The sequence below is a fragment of the Haliotis cracherodii genome, unplaced genomic scaffold (genome assembly GCF_022045235.1).
Source record: "Haliotis cracherodii isolate W230 unplaced genomic scaffold, xgHalCrac1.p SCAF_20, whole genome shotgun sequence".
Taxonomy (NCBI): domain Eukaryota; kingdom Metazoa; phylum Mollusca; class Gastropoda; order Lepetellida; family Haliotidae; genus Haliotis; species Haliotis cracherodii.
This window is the reverse complement of record NW_027266276.1, coordinates 8,065,342-8,086,594: the sequence shown is the minus strand read 5'-3', so window position 1 is coordinate 8,086,594 and position 21,253 is coordinate 8,065,342. Positions and strand designations below refer to the sequence as shown.

The following is a 21,253-nucleotide window of genomic DNA, read 5'->3' as shown; positions in this document are numbered from 1 at the left end:
CCAGTTATATCACGGCGTGTCAGCTTAATGTGCGAGGAAAGCCCGAAGTGATGCAGGTCTAAGATGTTTACCACTTCGCGTGAAACCCACGAGCACGGTATGGTGCTGACAAACCTAGAAACATAATCGGGGCGAACCGGGATTCGAACCCACAATCATAGAGGTTTCTGGCGTGTCCAAGGGCAGCAACTCTGCACAGCGAATCGCGGCGCCACAGACGACTGGGCCACCCGTACCCCGTATTTCTGGACGTTGCATAGGTGTTATTTCTTGGTTAAGTCCGATATATTGTTTTAACATTACTGGTACACAGCCGTTACAGTGCTGCTACATTCCAACCATTGTCGTTACACCCCAGGGCAGTGCACATTCCGTACTTGGCGTAGATTTGTCGCTTCACACATTGTACCCATGTCGGGAATCGAACCCGGGTCTTCGGCGTGACGAGCGAACGCTTTAACCACAAGGCTACCCGACCGCCCCTTTCAAAGAACAAGGTTTGTTATATTCGTATGAAAAAATCCCAATGTTTTATCCTCTGTTTCAAATGTGTGCGTGCGTGCGTGCGTGCGTGCGTGTGTGCGTGCGTGCGTGCGCGCGTACGTGTTTGTGTGTGTGTGTGTGTGTGTTGTTTAACGCCACACCCAGCAATATCCCAGCTAAATGACGGCGTTCTATGTAAAATCGAGTCTGCACCAGAGTATCCAATGATTGATATTATGAGCAACGGTCCGTGCGTCGGGTTAAGGTAACACCCAACCAAGCAGGTCATCGAGCCCGCCACGCGATCCATTAAGTCGCCCCTACGACAATCAAGGGAAGCTCGGCCCTGAACCATCCTGGAATCCCCGTGGACAGAATTGCGTTGAGTGTAATAATTCCCGATAAATCTGTTATTACAGATTGCATAACGAATGGGTTTTGATTAACGAAACACATAGCGTCACTGAATCACAGCACACTCTATTGAAAACAAATTTGAAATGTTTCATGAAATATCTAGTTTTCTCTCCTGCAGAATTATTAAATAACCCGAACCCAAAAATACAGCACGTGGTGATGTGATGGAATCTTATTATGGACAATCACAAGTAATTTAATTATGCAGACACGATCTCCCGAATGATCTATTACCCTAAGGCTCATGGGTAACCTTTTCTAACGGATGAAAACAGAAATTAATCAAAGAAAAATATAAAACAGTAATAGCGACGGATTTGCACCTGATATAATTACGTGTTATGGACGTTTTGGGCTATTAATATCCCAGCAGACTTTTAATACAAGAGCATCCTATGTTCTCGCTGGTGGAGGTAGTAACGCGTGGATCGTAGTGTATCTGGGTTGCCACGGTGCGCTGCCTCTTACCTTATAGAACAGGGCGACTTCAGTGGCCGGCCGATCGCACCACAGTAGCACAATAGATTTCTGTTGGCTGTAGGCGCATGGAATAGGATTCGCCTTCACAGACGTGGTGTTGGGAGCGATGAAGCCTATGGCAATGCGTGTATGAGGAATTTCAAACAGCGCGTCTTTTCTCAATGATGGATCAACGCATAAAATCATTCTTCATTATTGGATTTCAACTGAAACGGTGAGCACTACTACTTTGAATTAAAGCTTCACAAATCGACACGGGGGAGATTCAGGTAAGCTCATTCTGATTTTTGTTTTGCCCTTATATTCAATCAACGAAATCCAGGTTGGAACATAATGCATTTTTTTCACATCTTGCGATTTTGACTATATTCAACAGGACGTGAATTGCATCGCTATTTTACATTATAGATATAAACCGACTTTATTGCAACGAAATAACATGATTGTGATCGCCAGTGCTGCCTTCTGAATCATTCAAGATGCGAGAATATTATTTCTTAAATTGTTTAAAATTACCCTTATTAACTCTTCATCTTCTAACGCATGGATTATCAATATCAATAGATGTAGTATTAGTCATGCCTGGTCATAAGAAAGATGCATGATGAAGTCACTTATATATCTGCTTACGAAGGTGACGAAGGCAATGGAAGCATCAGATTATCAGCCTGGAGCTGTTTGTTGTTTATCATTGTGATAAATGGGAGATACATGTCGGAACGAGAGGTGCTTGAATATCACCTGTGATGCTAGATAGTTAAGCCCACGTTATTCTACAACTTATGAACGCATAGTTAACTTACATATATACAATTAGCATTGTGCATCCTTCTGACATTTACATTGTCAACTTAAGCAGCATGATCACTGCTGGTACTGGTCATGCCTACGCTAACTCTTCATGACTACCTTCATAATATAGCTGGATAGTGACGAAAGCCACTGAAGCTAGTCATTGAAACTACTCAGAAGAGCTGGATGCTAAAGCTAGACAAGGAAGGAGTGATGGTGAGCTGCGGTGAAATTGGTTTAATGTCAAAATTACTGCACTTATATAGCTTGGCTGCTGGTACTTGTCCGGACTAATGGCGGTTTTATTGTATTAGATCACCGAGTAGTTTACCATGGGTATTCCTCTAGAGCCGCCTGTCCTTGTTTTATCTCCTAAAGGCTGATCGCAAGGCAGCGTAACAACAAGTGCCATCTTTTAACGTCTTTTGGTATAACGCGGCCGGGCATCGAACCCGACCTTCCGTTCTCCGGGCAGACGCTTACCACTACACCACGGAGGTGATATAAAGTCAGGGGAAGGATAGATAACTATAGACAGCTATGTCACGGTCCACCCTTTATTTGAGTCGTAACAGTCGTACATGGTATTTGATCTGGTTAAATTTCACCACTGAGTATATGCCGCAAAGACCGTTACTGCACTTCAGTACCAGACGCTATGTTCACTTAAATATGTTCTCGTCGCTAAGTAAGTTAAAAAATACTACCGAGACGATAGATTCACTTCCACACTCCAAAACGAAACCAAAGAATACTCTCCACGTGATACATATCAACAGGGTATTGGCTCCTTTAGCAAAACTATGTACCGTCCTTGACCACACATTGAAACGCTGGCAACAACCATACCATGTACCCTGTGTATATTGTACGTCTGAGGTCAGTCCAGTGTGCTCAAGGCACAAGCTCTCGGGTCACTGTTTGTCCCCATATGACAACACGTGGGTTATATGACCCCAGAAGGCATATGACCCCTCATGGCAGTCACGTGGAGCAAGGCATATAATGCTTGGCAATCAGATATCAACACAGACCATCAGTGATTTGCCACTCAGATGCTCAATTCTTTATGTGCCCGTGATAGCTCCTGTTAGTACGACAGCACGCTGTATAAGGTATTTATCATTTTATTTTGCTTCTCTATCATTGTTAGGGACATACTGTGTTGGTTCTCATTAAAACGATTTAACATTTCGTGTGTCAGGTACATGTTTGTATGTGGTAGATACTATTTAGAAAGCTATTTGTACTTTGAATTATCGGTGCGCTTAAAGATCTGGTACAATGGATATTGTAGAACTCCGAATGTTAATGTTACAATGCTATGTTAATGCTATTGATGCTATATACATTTTGTAGCATCAATGTCGGATTTAACGAGAACATGTCATCTTTCAGTCCATTTATTCTTGCTTTCGTATCATTTTTAGAGACACCATGTTTTGCTTCTCATTAAAACGATTTAACATTTCGTGTATCATGTACATGTTTGTATGTGGTAGATACTATTTAGAAACCTATTTGTACTTTGAGTTACCGGTGTGCTTAAAGATCTGGTACAATGTATATTTGATTCTGTTATGTAGAACTCCGAATGTGAATGCTATAATGTTATATACATTTTGGAGCATCAATGTCGGGCTTAACGAGAACATGTTCTCTTTCAGTCCATTAGTCCTTACTGTTGAACTTTTTTGTTACTGATCATCTCCGTCATGACGGTTTCGTAGCGTGAAGTGCAAAAGATGGTAATGATTTTTTGTGTGAAAAACGTCTTGATGTCATCACATTTTAACGCTTCATATTACCGCAGTTCAAAATCTGTTACCTACTTGAAAATATGTTACTTACTTGATGTTACTTACTTATATGTTACGGATAAGAAAATACTTGTTAAACGAGTAATTTGTTGTAAAGGTATTTTATGGCATTCCAAGAATTCCGAAAAGTCGTCGTTTTACCATTTTCGTCAGTGAAAACGCTTTTTCGTTAATGTGAACATTACGTTAGGATTTAGTTATTGACATGTATCACCAAGGCAACCAACAACAATTCTTAGTGCATTCAAAATTCACCTAATCCCGAAACGTGTTGCAGCTTGTTTTAATTCGCCATTACGCGTTATCTTTGCTATCACGGCGGCGGTAGACGAAGAAACTGTATTTCCTATCGTTGTGGAGTAACACTTTAGTGGACATTAGGGATGTGGAAGAAAGCTCATAATTACCCCCCGCACCACCCAGCCTCCGGGTTATGCCTCAATTACCGTTTAAGGCTGATACAGGACTTTGAGCACCAGCAATTGTCCCAAATCAGATTGAGACGTTAATCCAGAAATCATCCGATGACCATTCTGTTTCAGAGGTAGCAGTTGACCAGACTAGAGCCTAAAGCGGTTATGACTTCTCATAAGGCATTGGACAATTGTTCAAACAGAATGGCATGACAAACACGTGTCCTTCACAGCTGTTAAAAAGAGAGAAATTGACCCAACACGATCACTGTGGTACTCGTTCTCGCCTTATTCAGTCGAGTTTGAACTGGCATGGAAAACAAGAGCAGTTCGGTGCGTTGGTCGTCACTATAAGACAGATTGGTTCATCAGAAGGCGATATTGCGTCCACGGGTGATTTGGAGCTGTCAGACGGCATTGTTCTAGGAGCGCGGAGTCGAGGATACCTTGTACTGGTGCAAAGATCTACACCTGGGATTTCTATTTAGGAATCACTTCTTCATCGAGGGGCTTATTCTATCTGCTTGTTGAGACTGCTCCGAGTCGGTACAAGTGACATGATTGAGAACCTGGCAGGAATAACGGAAGACACACACGGGGGGAACTATACCTTTACCTACTATGAAGAAATACCGCCGTGTGTATGGCCGGACCCTAGGCCACCAGGTAGGCATCATCATCATCATCATCATCATCATCGTCGTCGTCGTCGTCGTCGTAGTAGTAGTAGAAGTAGTAGTAGTAGTAGTGTTCAACATCAGTGTCATTATCGTCATCATTATTTCTCTGATATGTATGAGAACCATTACCTCACCAATATTTTCCCAGCAGCATCATTTTCAGACCGGTGTTATTGATATCAGCATCATTATCATTTTACAAACTTCAGCATATACTAATGTTATTTAATTAAGTTGTTTTTTCAGCTAATGCAAATCGACCTGCCATGTCATGTCTACAAGGCATCACTCGTTCAGGTTCATATTAGTAAAGTCCATTAATTAATTAGCGATAAATGACATAAGAACAGTCTATATTTGCGGATTGTTGTTCATCTTACAGTCTTCCTCATTAGCTAGCCTCACATCTCCAGGGTAGTGATACGACGACGGTGGGTGGAACCATCAACCCCCGGCAGGCCCCGCAAGGCCATCTTAAGTGTACGTAACGCGATGACCATTGTCCATAATAACTGCCGGACCACTATAGATGCCACAGGTCAAGGCTTACCCGTGTGTTCTTGCTGGTTAGCCAAATCATTAAGCCACGGTGTAGTTATGGGGTTTTGTTTTGGTCAAATGATTTCGGCAGATAATCGATCGCGAGATAATCGAGAGTGATTTTTCTTTGGCGTTGATGTTTTATATTCGGTAATAACATTCTGATTTCATATACCCATCCAGTGTGATGAAGGATAAACTTTAGTCACATTAGGTGTAAGTATTAGTTCGACAGTCACACTGGGAGGGACACTGTATGCTTATTTCACAGCGATAAGGATATATGTAAGTTCGACATTCACATTGATGGATTAGATATGCTTATTCAACCGTGATGGAGGTAAATGTTAGTTCGACAGTCACATTAGGAGGGTGAACGTTTGTTCGACAGCCACGTTAGGAGGGTAAACGTTTGTTCGACAGTCACATTAGGAGGGTAAACGTTTGTTAGACAGTCACATTAGGAGGGTAAACGTTTGTTCCATAGTTACATTAGGAGGGTAAACGTTTGTTCGACAGTCACATTAAGAGGGTAAACGTGTGTATGATGGTAACGTTCGATCGACGATTACAAACATGTCCGCACCCACTTTAGGGTGGTAATTTTGTTCGATAATCACGATAAGATGGTAAATTTTAGTTCGACAGTCACATAAGGATGGTAAACGTTCGATCGACGATTACAAACATGTCCGCACCCACCCACTTTAGTTTAACTATTTAATTTAAGAATTGACCTTCACTTTGTGTGAGTTCATTGGAGTATGAACCTTCATAGAGTGAGGGCCAAACTGTATGAACGTCGAAGCTTGCGACGACGTTCATACAATGTTTGGCCCTCACTCTATGAAGGCAAAGGTGAAATGCCAAGAGTCCAAGATTAAAGGTTCTAAATGATCAGAAATGATGCTTATGTATGTCTTCGTGCTAGGGAATTCCCAGGGGTATCCCCAGGAATGTGGAAGTAGTCAGTGTTTACGTCATTTCAAGAACACGGTCTCGTGAAAAACGTATGAACGTCAGATTGTGAACGTCAATTCCGCGGTCATGTGACCGACCTCTTGTCCAATGGAAAAGCCGTATATCGTTCAAACGTCAAATAAAAAAAAAATAAGGAGGTAAATTTAAGTTCAACTATTACATAAGGAGGTAAACGTTGGTTCGACAGTCACAGTGGAGGGAATAAATATGTCCAACCCCCTGTAATTCGTGATTTAAAAACCCACAGACAAACTTAAAGTTTCTTGCATGGCGATATAACAGCAGGTTTTGGGATGACATTGATAAGACATACACGTACCTTATCCGACATCTAGAGTGAGTGAGTTAGTTGGGTTTAACGCCACTTTTAACAGTATTCCAGTTATATCACGGCGTGTCAGCTTAATGTGCGAGGAAAGCCCGAAGTGATGCAAGTCTTACACGTTTACCACTTCGGTGAAACCCACGAGCACGGGTATGGTGCTGACAAACCTAGAAACATAATCGGGGCGAATCGGTATGACATCCAGAAAGAGGCTTTTCCATTCCCCGTCAATCCCAGTCATTTTTAAACAAGGGTACATGGCCTTTAAGTGGATCAATATATTATGTGTGTACATAAACCAACAGAGGGTGGTCGAAAGCATTTATTTATCATATGCGTGTGGTCATCGTAGGAACTATCCGAGACGCTCCATCAAGAACATAGCTAAGTGCTTTTATACAAATGACTGAAAACAATTCAAATACGCCTGCCAAGGGTTTTTTAAGCATATTTTAGGGAACCGACTCTGACGTGTATGTTGAAACAGCTGCAGCGTTGTCCCGCGTTCGGTTGTGTGATTACATGTAATTGTCGATTGTCTAGCCGAATTATTTGGCAGAGCATGGAACATTACAGACCTGACTCCCGCTCTGGAAGTTAAACCCATTCTCCAGTAATCAGCCATGAAAAGGATTCTTCAGATCCTATCACAACTCCTTATATTTCACTTGCGAAGCCTTGTGATCTCACAACAGACTCGTGGATGTTATCAACAGCGTGCCGTCTGGTATATACTCGACATATAAAGTTACGCAACTATGACAGGGTGGATGTTCAATGAGCCGTAAATGAATGGAGTTGTATTACACTATATACAGAAATACGTCAGCTATATCACGGCGGCATGGAAATATTTGAGACATGGCCTAGCAACGAGTGGTTGATAGCGTGAGCACCGAAAAAAGATGCCCGGGTGTGATGACAAGCAGTTAGTCGCGTCACACGTTGTAATCACTGATCATTGTAATCGACTCCTACGACGACATTTTTTAATTTTACTCTTTACGCGAACACCTGGTGTTATTACTGACTTTCAGTGATCCATTTATATAATTTTCGTTGTTATTTTGCACTTTACCCCCCATGGAATCTGTTTCGGGGGATAATCGAGAATTTATATTATTTTATATAATTTTGAGTATCCCGGACCTGTATACTTTATATCATGGGGGCATATATTATTTTAATTATCATTAGTTTGCATACCGCTCTACCAGTCACAACTAGAAAACCACTGTACTGTTGTAGACATGACAACTGATACTCACAAATGTAACAACGAACAACCCCCAAAATCGATCATGACATTTTAGGTTGATTCTTTTGCAATCTGAATCTGGTTTCGGTTCCGCTTTTTTTCGAATTTTGTTTTCCATTCGGAAGTTCTACTTTTTCATGCAACCCCTTTCGTTGCCCAGCAATGTCGTTCGTGACAGACCACATAAGCATATTCTAATTTGTTTTTTATCACTGTTTTAGTTTAGTATAATAGTGAATTCGGGTTCCAACGGTTGTTAAATCGAAATAATATCAAATTCGACTTTTAATAATGTGATGTAAACTCGTAATAGTATTACTGTTTGTGACCAAAGTAACATTAGGTTACCCACCAGGAGAGAAGGGACCTTTTTTGGATACAATTGTGTTGTGACGCCATAAAAAAGACGTTTGGAGTCAACTTACTTCCGTATAACTCGCCATGTGTTCGAACTGTAAAAAAAATCTTATTTATTTCTCGTTTGTTCATAATGTAATAAAACAGAGTGAGTGAGTGAGTGAGTGAGTGAGTTGTGTTTAACGTCGCTTTTGACAGTATTCCAGTTATATAACGGCGTGTCAGCTTATTGTGGGAGGAAAGCCCGAAGTGATGTAGATCTCAGACGTTTACCACTTCAGTGAAACCCACGAGCACGGGTATGGTGCTGACAAACCTAGAAACATAATTAGGGCGAACCGGGATTCGAAACCACAATCATAGGTTTCTGGCGTGCCCAAGGGACGCAACTCTGCACAGCGAATCGCGGCGCCTTAGACGACTGGGCCATCCGTACCCCCCAATAAAACAGACATTAATCAGAATATTACATGAGTGTTCATGTCGTACTATTTTTACGACACTCTTGACGTAAACATAGTTTGAAATGAACACTCATATAATATCCTCTATTTATCTCGTGGGTGATCCCCTATGTTGTCTAGATCACAACATTTCCAACAGTTATTGTCCAACTTCTTTGAGTGGCTTTTAGAAGTTGTTGTGATGAAGTAAGACAAGTTCTATGGATGAACAACTTCTTTATTACAATTAGTGCGACGTTTCGGTGTAGATCCTAACACCTTTATCAAGCAAGTGTGAACAACTTCTTTATTACAATCAGTGCGACGTTTCGGTGTAGATCCTAACACTTGCTTGATAAAGGTGTTAGGATCTACACCGAAACGTCGCACTAATTGTAATAAAGAAGTTGTTCATCCATAGAACTTGTCTTATTTCAGTTATTGTCCAATATGTATTTTGTACCTACTTAATTAAAGAAGCAGATCTAGTCACCGTTCAGGTCACCGTTCATGATTCGTATCTCAACCTAGGTACCAAACAAAAACCAATATCAACTATTGATGACGCGTCTCTTCAAAACTGGATATTTCCCACAGTAAAACTCTCGTTTAAACGTTGTCACGACCCGTTAATCCAGAAATAAAGGCGACAAGACCATTTCCATAATCGAGATTTCCATATTAAGAGTTGTCTACTAAAATGAGATTCCACTGTACGATTCCAATTATATCATGAGCATTGTGTTCTTAAAAGTCAATCAAATAGTGATGATACCAGGTGTTTGCAGATCACGTTTTCTATGGGTGAACACAGACCTAACGGTTTCTCGTTAAATATTCATTAAAATGAAGTCTCGCTTGATTGTATTTCAGTGACAGACTGTCGAATTATTATGAGAGAATACTGAGAATAACTGAGAAAAAGCAATGATTATCGAAAATATAGTTAATACAGCTGCATGGCTCGAACTGGTGGTCAGTGCAATGGTCAGGGGCTTGGACAATGAATGTTTCTTGCAATTGCTAAAATCACTTAAATTTGATAAATATGTGACACATAAACCGTCACGTGTCACTGCATTAAAACTAACATTCCAATAATTGTAATATTCCTACGATGACACCAGGGATCAGTATTTGTTTTATTCCTCTAGTCAGTTTTAAGCGAAAATCATTCAACGACCAGAAATGGACACAATTCCCTGACATACGACTCTTGCTCTCAACTTGTTTGATAAAGGCTACAATATTCAGTAATTCGACAAAGCTGGAGAACATTTCCCAACTAAAGCTGTTTATATGTTCGGAATCGTACAGTAGACTCTGCTTTTGAATATGGAAACTGTTTTGTCGCTTTTATTCATCATTATAGAAAGGTTTTGTCGCTTTTATTCATCATTATAGAAACTGTTTTGTCGCTTTTATTCATCATTATAGAAAGGTTTTGTCGCTTTTATTCATCATTATAGAAAGGTTTTGTCGCTTTTATTCATCATTATAGAAAGGTTTTGTGGCTTTTATTTATCACTATAGAAACTGTTTTGTCGCTTTTATTCATCATTATAAAAAGTGTTTTGTCGCTTTTATTCATCATTATAGAAATATTTTGTCGCATTTATTCATCATTATAGAAAGATTTTGTCGCTTTAAGTCATCATTATGGAAAGGTTTTTGTCGTTTTATTAGTATAATTACATGCAAATATTGGTTTTTCTGTAATTGGTCACTTTTCCCATTGTATTCCGTCGTAAAATAAGCCCTCGGATCTCATGAATGTAATAAACGTTAACGACCATTAAAATGGCGAATGAAAATTGGACGTATATCTGTTACCTGGTTGACTGTGTTTCATCGTACCCCGATTGTATAGAGCGTTGCTAGACTACCATCATCTGGTCTTCTTCGTACACTTTTTTACAGACTGCCGTTGTATATGAAATGCTTGATATAGCTGATGTTTACCATATGTATATTTGTGATAGAAAAGAAACACAACAGACTTCCGATATCATGTCTATGTAACGCTCCATACAATATTTATGTTTAATATATTTTCTTGCAGAATATATAAGCCACACTCTGCAAATATTGAAGCAGCATGTAAAGAAAGTCAAATGTAAATAATTAATTAGACCTTCTCGTTCTTAGGCGACGTGATATACAAAACAAAGTTTGCAGATCTGCAATCGAAGGAAGCAAATTCTAATCTCTCACTTGTCGATGAAGGGGCAGCCTAATGCTGAGAACGTTCGATCGTCATGCCTGAGGCTTGGGTTCGATTCCCTACATTTGTAAAAGGCGTGAAACCATTTCTTGTGTGTCTGACGTTGTGATAATGCATGAATAGAGCCTTGCAGAACTTCAGACTTACCTTAATCGCATATACCAACATGAAAGTACGCATACAGTCCCTCACCTAAACCGTTACAACTAAATAGTTGATATGAAGTTTATATGCAGATCCCATATTGATTATCGCGATTAATTTAATTATTCTCGGACCAGGTCTATCTTGTATTAAACTGAAGGAGTGAGTTGGATATTGAGCCGCTTTGAATAATATCTTTCAGTCATATCACGGTGTGTTAGCTTGATATGGGATATAAGTCCGAAGTGATTAAATTCGTAGACGTTTAACATTACTATTTTGATAACATATATAACGTCAACCCTTGATTTTTCCAACGAAACTGATTCTATTTGGCGTAAAACGCAACATAACCGTGAATATTATATGCATGGATCGCTGAAAATCAGTGATCAGGTTTTCCTGCCCTACTACCTCTCACACAGGTACACAAATGTACGTCGCTGACGAACCAACGGTTATCATCTCGTCACAAAAGTACGCATTCATCTGATTCAGCTGATATAAACTTCCTATATGCTTCCTGGTGTAAACATTCATGACCTGATCGAGTTTGAAAGTGTCATTCATATATCCCTAAGCTACGGATATGTCCGGTAACTGACTTTTGAACTCTTGACTATGAATTCAACATTTGATATTTACCATGTTACGTTTCAAGAAGGAATAACTGCTATGACAAGGCACCCGACCTAAGCTGGTGATGTTCAAAGTTGAAGTCATGAATCGCTTCACAAGTAAGGATTACACAGAGACTACCCGCGATGACTACATGATAATAGTAGTCAGACAATTAAAGGCACCGTGATTCAAATGGAAGTATGATGTTTCAATAACATGTTTTACACAGGAAATGTTAATTTCCAACCTATAAAATTATACTAACGCTTAGTCTCTGAAAATAAATAATTTTGATAGAAACAAATAACTCCATTTAAATTCAAAAGGACCCTCAGCGAGATGTGATATTCAGAACCTGAACCTTGAACTATACTTGCTTTTTGTAGGGCTTTTGCATTACAGTAAGGGCTGAGCGAAAGGGAAAACAATATGGTTCTGGCACTGTGAAACAGACTTCCTATAAAATCAAGAATATACGTAGCTTGTTGAAAACTATGATATTGTTGCACAGGAGGAAATATTTTGAAATTTAGTTAGTTGTTGCAATAGACGTGTCAATTGGTTCTCAGTATTGTCTGCAGTTATTGATTATAGTAAATATTTGAATAGCAATCCTTACTGCAACATTTTGTTATTTGGCTGTTCTTGTGGACTTTTTAAATGTTCACTCGTATCGAGGTGAGCTACAGTACTTTGGCTGAATTATTGTCCTTTCAAATCTTTAAGTCACATAATCCGACGACCATGACTGCTGTGCATGGATAGCTTCCAAGAAATATCATTAAAACTTCTTTTAAAAACATCCACAAATGTGAAATTGGGTTTGGGTGTTTTGGGAAATATTTTTTTAACCTACATACTCTTTATTCTAAACTACGGAGGAAAAGATCAGTTCATTGTGGCCTAATATGAGAACATATTCTTCCCCTATCAGGTTTTGCATAGTCAAATGCCATGGGACTTCTATAGCCCGCGCTCTCCGATAAGATAGATCATCTGTACAATTACATAGAGTTATTGTAGATAAGAACGGCTCAAGGGTATTGAAACAAAGACGTTTGAATGCGAAAGCGAGTTTGAGATATGTTGGTTCGAGAAGAATACGGTTGAAGGGATTTGCTCTAAGAGTTCGCCAAGATTATTGTCTGTCTGTCACGAGTTGACGTTCAAGCACATCTTAAGAAGGGGCTTGTTACTACAAAGACTGGTCGGGGGAGGGGTGTGTGGTTCTAGAACATATCAAGAAGGGGTTGGTTACTACAAAGATAGGTCGGGGGGGGGGGGGGGGGGGGGGGGGGGGGGGGTCAAGCACATCTTAAGAAGGGGCTGGTTACTACAAAGACTGGTCAGGGGGGATTCAAGGTCTTGTTCGGTCTGAAGTGAGTTGACGTTAAGGACTTAAAGCAGATCTTAGAACGATTGGTTACCACAAAAACCAGTTTGTGGGATTTTCGGAGAGTCGAATTGGGTTCGACGTTAAGGACTTAAAGCAGATCTTAAGAAGCGATTGCTTACCACAAAACCCAGTTAGTTGGTTTTCGAGGTCGTATTGGGTTAAGCTTTTTCGGACGGTCGAAGTTGGTTCGAGGCTGTGTGGAGCGATCAATTCGTCAATAATAAATGGTGAGAAAACACAGGGTGAGTTTCTGGATGAAGGTTACGAGTGACGGGGTACGTGTTAGGACGATGATGTATCATACTGGTATCCTCTTATTAGTTACACGTCCCATTTATCACACACCTCAAACCGGTAGGTGGCGGGACTGTTTACCCAATTCCGGAACACCTGGTTTCATCACTGATTTTTAGTGATCCATTCTTATACTTTTCACCGCTATTTTGCCTTTAACACAAAATAGTATCTGTTTCGTTGGATAAGGGAGACTAGTTATTCTCTAACGTTGACGATTTATATCAAATTTAGCTGTACTGAGGTTGAAATATTGTAAAAGACGAATTGAAGATGTAATGCGATTTCAACACACTGTTCCATAATCACAATCGTCCAAAATGTATTTGAAGTCGTTCTCAGGTGTTTCATATGTGTTTTAGTGTTGAAACATGGGCACATTTTACCGAGTGATTGCACGTGTTACAGTTGCCTTTTAACACACGTGATTATAGTTAAGGCCAGTTCACCTTGAAATAATCACCAACTGTTTTTCAGAAAGGCATCAGTAACAAATTAGCCCAGAATATTGTGCTGTTTCCTGCTATATTCGCTTCCGCTCACGCATTTGGTTTCTAATGACTTCGCCCCCAGTTACCTATACATATCTGTGGAACACACCTTCAGCTAGCTTGCTTCTCGACTTGTGAGTAATGAAACTATACCTCTCAGCTGATTTTTCTTATTTTTCATTTTTAATTGATAATATTTTAAGTGAGTAATATTATATATCAAAAACATAATCTATATTGGCGCTCATAGTCGTCTCTCAATGGATATTTGTTTACTTTTTCCATTCAAAACAATATCTCAAATATATAAATAGGTTTGTGTGGATTCAAATATGCTCATGTGGTTCAGGCAGGATCTCCTGTTGGAACAGGCTGGTTCAGTTTCACTTTAGTTCATACAGGTTCATACGGGCTCACACATAGTTATGTTTGACCTGCAAACGTTCATGATGGATCAGGGCCGTTAAAATATGTTCAGGTTGGTTCAGACAGTTCATAGTAATTCAAACTGGTTCAAGTCGATTTTAAACAGGTCTATGTGGTTCAGATAGGACCAGGTGGGCTGAAACAGATTCAGTTCAGATAATCAGGTTCTGGAGAGGTCTCACAGGTTGCGTTTGGTTCAGGATAGATGAACATGGTTCAAGGGGAATCTCATAGGTTCAGATCGGTTCAGTAACGTTCAGCAGGTTCAGGTTCAATCCGACAGGTGACAATTTGTTCAGACAGGATTGGGTGGATTCAGACAAGTTCATGATTAAGTTCAGGCTCAGTGAGGTTCAGACCGGCCCAACAGGGTTCAGACGGGTTCTGATGAACCTCTCTCCCCAAACCTCATTCTCAATAATGAATGCCAATTATGAAATACGCATTACTGCTTATCAACAAAACTCCACTTTTCTCCATTCCACTATCTGAAGCGTTTATCGGCCATCGAGGGTCAGCTATTTTGACTTAAGTGCATGTTTTAATAGCCTTGGGAAGACAACAGACTTGCGTATAGATTTCAGTTCGATTACACATTATGTGATCATTACCTTCACGCCATGCCGTCACCCGCACGTGCCTCTTCAATATGCACTTGATTTTGAAATTTGAGTATTTGTATGAACTATAAATTTGACGTTTGACGAGTATTTTGCGCTCAATAATATTTTCCGATAGGCCACATACCTACGCGGGTGTCGATTACGCCACAATAATGTCCTGCACGCAGTCAACCCTTCTTTAACAACTTTACAAGGATTGTTATTTTTGTTGTAAATCTATTATTATTTCCAGGCGTCTTTCTCAGATGCATGTGCAAACAATCGTTAACGCATACTATACAAACAGATACGTCATCATTATCTCATCCTGGGGTCGTTACTCTCCTTGGAAAGTACGTTGTGAATCGATCAGTGTAATTATACATACACATTCGTGAAACGGTAACAATATGTTCCTATTGAACAATGCTACTCACGCGTCACGCCGAAATGATACCGGCTGTTTAACAATCGAAGACATGCATTGGAGGAACACGTGGTGTTTCTAGTAGCTGAAGCGGTTTCAAAATAAACATGGCCTTTTCCTATCACTTCTTACCCGCAGAGATCTTGTGTAAATGAGTTTGTCAAGTTAACTGGTGTAGGCAGCTGTCTCGTGAGTCACGAGCATGATTAAAGTACTGCAAGAAGTATCACAGGAAGTGACGTCTTGGTAGATCCCGCCCAGGGAGGTATCGAGGTTTTGTTTTATAAGTTGTCCACCGGTCTTGAATGGGGACAGGGGTTGATGTACCCTATATGTTAATGTTAAGAATGACACAGTTAGGAATTTATCCAAATCAGTTTCACATTCATCGATATATAGCAAAAAGCTTTAGAGTTATTCCCCTTAGATTTATGTCATTCGAAATATATCGTTAATATCCGGAGAATTGCGTCTTACATCATTAATTCGAGATACAAAAGTGAGGTTGGTTTGTTGCAATTGTAATGTCAACAGTTCGGCAATCCAATCGTGGAACATACGAAATGTATTTTCATGTTAGCGGAGTACAGTAAAAGTATTAGAATGAGTTTCAGCCATTCAGAATCAGACATTCATGTGTAAGGTTAGATCACTAAAACATCAACATCAACAGCGACGAAACTATTTCCGTAATCAAAATGAATCGTTCCTGAAACCGACTCGTCGTGCGATTCCGACCATATCATGAACATATGTGTTTATGAATTACTATAAAATGTTCACAACTTAAATACCGTCTTGTTTGGGTGGAGGAATTTAGGTATAGGATTGTCTCGGTGGAATTGGAATGAGGATAAAAGCACTTATGACAAAATACTGTGTGGAGTTGCGTCCCTTGGTCTTGTAAGGATCCTCTAGCCAAGGGTTGAACGAGAGAGGGAGGGGAACCAGTGAAAGACAGGCAGAGGGATTTTTCCCATTGCGGGAATATTACGAAAAGCGGCGTAAAACCACACTTACTCACGTAACAGGTGAGAAAGACAAAAGTGGACTTTGTAGTTATAGACATTCAGATTTGGGGCTCAACAGTATACACTAGAAGGGCTTCGTCTGGATGTACAGCCATCTTTACATTTCTTACGATTTAAAGGCCTTCCACTGCCTTGCCACTTCTTCTGTGTCACGTCGAAGGCCCGGGTTCGATTTTCCACATGGCTACGACTTGTGAGGCCAATTTGCAGGATCGCCCGCCGTGATATTGCTGACATATTGCTAACACAAGTCACTCACTTTCACAATAAAACCGATATGCTGAACGCAATACGATTTGTGTCGTGACAAGTTTATTTAATCTTTAACTCCGCTCTCAGCAATATTACAGCGATATGACAGCGGTCTGTAAATAATCGAGTCTAGACCAGATTATCCAGTGATTGACATCATGAGCATCATGAGCATCGATCGATCGATGGAGTTTGGTTTTACGCTGCTTTGAACATGTCAAAGAGCAGGGGTTGCTTTCGATTAGTCGCTCAGTCTGTGATTGGAGACACAACTCAGGGATACAGTTTATAACAGCGGTCCCAATTGCCTGGATCGATGCTCATGATATCAATCACTGGAATGTCTGGTCCAGACTTGATTATAAATTTTACAGACCGCCGCCATAAAGCTTGAATATTGCTGTGTGCGGCGTAAAACAACAAACTAACCAACCCAATTGTTCAGGTCAATGCTCATAATATAAATTACTGGATTGTCTGGTCTAGACTCGATTATTTACAGACCGCTGCCATAAAGATGGAATATTGCTGAGTGCGGCGTTAAACAACAAACACTGATGCGAGCCGTAGGTCAGCTTGTGTGGGTGGATGTAATATTATTACATTACGCGGCGAAAGGTCATTGACCATCCTACACATCCATACTTAAGATCCGGAGACAGGTGTTTGGTGTTAATTGAAATTTATATGGAAAGCGCTCTTCTCCGAGGGGGCTGAATATATATATATTAACAGACAAAGCGCTACCATTTCGTAACACTTTGGAAAGATATTGAAACGATTGGATATGTTGAATACATGAACTTTTGAAGAAAATTATTGATGTCGTGTCTTTTGCGATTAAATTGGAAAGAAAGTACCAAAGAAATTCAGGTATTAAGGTTGAATCATGTTGGTGGCACTACAAGCAGGGTATGGTGCTCATTAACCTAGGATCACAACTAGACCCGGGATTCGAACCCAAGTTCATCGGATCCTGCTCATCGAATTGCAGCGGTTCAGATGACTGGACCACCCTCGACCTCTGTTATTATGAAACATATTACAAGCGTTTACTCAAAATATTCGTTTCACAGACCCGCATCAATGGGATACAAGATATGTGATTAGTCTATTTAAAGATTATTCGGGAAAACGTAAAACATGAACACGACGACAGACAATAAACCAGAAATATTGTCTAATCCAATAATTCAATTGTTTTCCAAATTTGAAAGGTCCTTGTTTTCAGTTTGAGCACGTTCCATCAAAATCGGAAATCTTTGAATTCCGGCAATAAAGACACAAGCAGTTCAAAATGCAGACCTTGCAATGAATAAACATGAGGTTTTGTCAGTTAAACTGAGGCTGGAATCTCGAAGAAAGAAGTTATCTTACGATTATGACTTGTGGGAAACCCGCGATATGAATACAGATATCGGTGTCAGATTTATAGATGGCATCGTTTCTTTCAACAATTCAAAACTAATTTAATATATTCACCAGAGTTGGAACTCAATGCAACAACTGATAAACCATATCCAGTGTCTTCTCTGGATCTGTGCATTGAAATATAAAACGATTGCAGCCTCTGTACCAAGCTGTGCAACAAGAGGTGAGGTGAGGTGAGGTGAGGTGAGATGAGGTGAGGTGAGGTGAAATGGGGTTTAACGTCGCGTCCAAGATTATTGCACTTTTATAGCGACGTGCATGTACGTGTGTGTGTTTGTGTGGCTGCTTGTACTAGTCCGGACTGATGCCGATTTATAGTGCTAGCTCACTGAGATACCATGCCGCAGTTTAACATGAATACCCCACTCAGACACAATATGCAGTTAAAAGATGGTACTTGTTGTTACCCTGTCTGGCGTTCGACATGAAGGGGCTAAAACAAGGACTGGTCGGCTCGGAGTCAGTATACTGTGTCTGAGTGGGGTATTCATGTTAAACTGCGGCATGGTATCTCAGTGTGCTAGCACTATAAATCAGCATCAGTCCGGACTAGTACAAGCAGCCACACACACATTCGCTATATAAGTGCAATAACCTTGGACGCGACGTTAAACCCAATTTCACCTCACCTCACCTCACCTCACCTCACCGGCAACTCAGTGATTTCGATAAACGGGAACAAGAACAATTGTTGTGTCATAACCTTATGGCATCTCCAAATTCGTGAGGGAAATACTATTTGTGTCATTCAACGTGTTCGCAGAAACACATTAAGAAGTGTAAAATAGTATGTGCCTATTTCTTCACATGTTATGCCATTGCCATGCCAGGCAATCCATATAGTTACGTCATCAAACCACCAATGACCCACAGGCAACGCTCTGCAGATAATGCTGGTATTAAATTGTTTTTGTATGCAGATCTCAAACTGCCAATTATTCGTGAGACATTCAGTCAGATATTTGTCATCCTTATTATGCGGTATTGACAAAGAAACTTCATGATCCAACTTCGATCAAATGTTCACATTTGTGTTTTTTAAATTTTACAGAAATTATTAGGTCTGAGTGTCATGATGGGGGGATGTTGAAACGCCCTGGAGCCACGGAGCACTGAGTCTCAAATGCAGGCTACAAGAGACCCGCGAAGATCCGGGGTAGAATAGGTCTTGAGCAACCCATGCTTGCCGTAAAAGGCGACTATGCTTGTTGTAAGAGTCGACTAACGGGATCGGGTGGTCAGGCTTGCTGACTTGGTTGATGCATGTCATCGTATCCAAATTGCGTAGATCGATGATCGTGCTGTCAATCGCCGGATTGTCTTGGCCAGACTCGATTATGTTCAGACGGCCGTCATATAGCTGGAATAGTGCTGAGTGCGGCGTTTAACAACAAACAAACAAACAAAGAAATGGTACAAAGACGTTGATTACGATTATTGTTTATTTTATTATGCCAGGGGACCGTTAGGGTCCATGGCAGGAATTGACAACATCGTATTCCAGTATACCATGTGATAAGTGAACTTCTTACAAAGCGGCGCTGAGCGTAACTCGCTTTACCCCATATATTAAAGGTGAGGTGAGGTGAAATTGGGTTTAACGTCGCGTCCAAGATTATTGCACTTATATAGCGACGTGCATGCACGTTGGTGTGCGTACTAGTCCGGACTGATGCCGATTTATAGTGCTAGACCACTGAGATACCATGCCGCAGTTTAACATGAATACCCCACTCAGACACAGTATACTGACTCCGAGCCGACCTGTCCTTGTTTTAGCCCCTTAATCCGAGCGCCAGACAGGGTAACAACAAGTACCATCTTTTAACGTCTTTTGGTATGACGCGGCCGGGGATCGAACCCCGGACCTTTCGCTCCCCGGGCCGACGCTCTACCACTAGAACCACGGAGGCGGTCCCCCCTATATTTAAACTATCAGTTGATGTAAACAAGATGGCACTAAAGCATTTGTGAGGAGACCATTGCTGGATCTCTTATGAATCACGAAGATCATTGATTCAACGGAAAGAATGGTTTATTTTAAATTGACAGGTGAGGTGAAATTGGGTTTAACGTCGCGTTCCAGATGTATTATAACGACGTGCGTGCGCGTGTGTGTGTGTGTGTGTGTGGCTGCTTGTTCTAGTACGGACTGATGCTGATTTAAAAGCTGATTTTGCAAGCCCACTGAGATACGTACCATGCCGCAGACATAGTATACCGACTCCGAACCGACCAGTCCTTGTGTGACCCCTTATTGTCGAACGCCAGACAAGGTAACGCGGTCGGTATGAACCTCCGACCTTCCGCTCTCCTTTCGGACGCTCTACTACCTAATCACGAGGCAGTCCAAAATTGACAGAAACATTAATATTGATTTATTAAATTTTATCATACATACATGTTTTTTTAAATGTGCGTGTTTACCACAAACGAGTCTAATGTTAAATTCTCACTGATGTCAATTTCAAACGCGAACGGGTTTTATTGACCTTTTTTGATAAAAAAGATTAATGCATTTCCTCAATTTACATGTCAATTTCCGCAGTAAAGTTTTTGTGTATAACTTCTTGAACTCAACGTAAGATACGTGATTTCGGCTTTTGTAATCTTATAACGTTGTATGTTTGGATGAAAAAGGAGAAGATGGAGTCAGATCATCATTGAAAGTTCTCAAGACCTTGATTGTTAGCTACGCGACCACCACGGAACAGTTTTTGTTCATCGAAGCTGAACTTGTTGAGTTCTTTAGTTCCTCATTAATTTCAACTTCTTTTAAATTTCCTTTCAAAGCTATCAAATTCTTTATGACGCCTTTTCTTAATCATCATTTTTAATCCTTTAACCAGTAGGGCATCGGTTTTGGACCAAACGGTTTGATAATGTCACGAACTCGCCTCGTTTTATGTTTTAAGTGAGCTACAT

The 21,253-nt window shown here is 40.5% G+C and overlaps 1 protein-coding gene across 2 annotated transcripts in view; it reads left to right on the top strand.

The window, feature by feature from the left end:
* The first annotated feature begins 1,588 nt into the window (after nt 1–1,588).
* LOC139470225 (corticotropin-releasing factor receptor 1-like) overlaps nt 1,589–21,253 on the top strand; it is a 176,703-nt gene continuing 157,038 nt past the window's right edge. For both annotated transcript variants that reach the window (XM_071252545.1, XM_071252544.1), the window contains exons 1-2: nt 1,589–1,649; nt 4,535–5,071. In XM_071252545.1, coding sequence (XP_071108646.1) covers nt 4,963–5,071 — 109 coding nt within the window. In that variant the 5' untranslated portion in view covers nt 1,589–1,649; nt 4,535–4,962. The remainder of the gene's footprint in view (nt 1,650–4,534; nt 5,072–21,253) is intronic.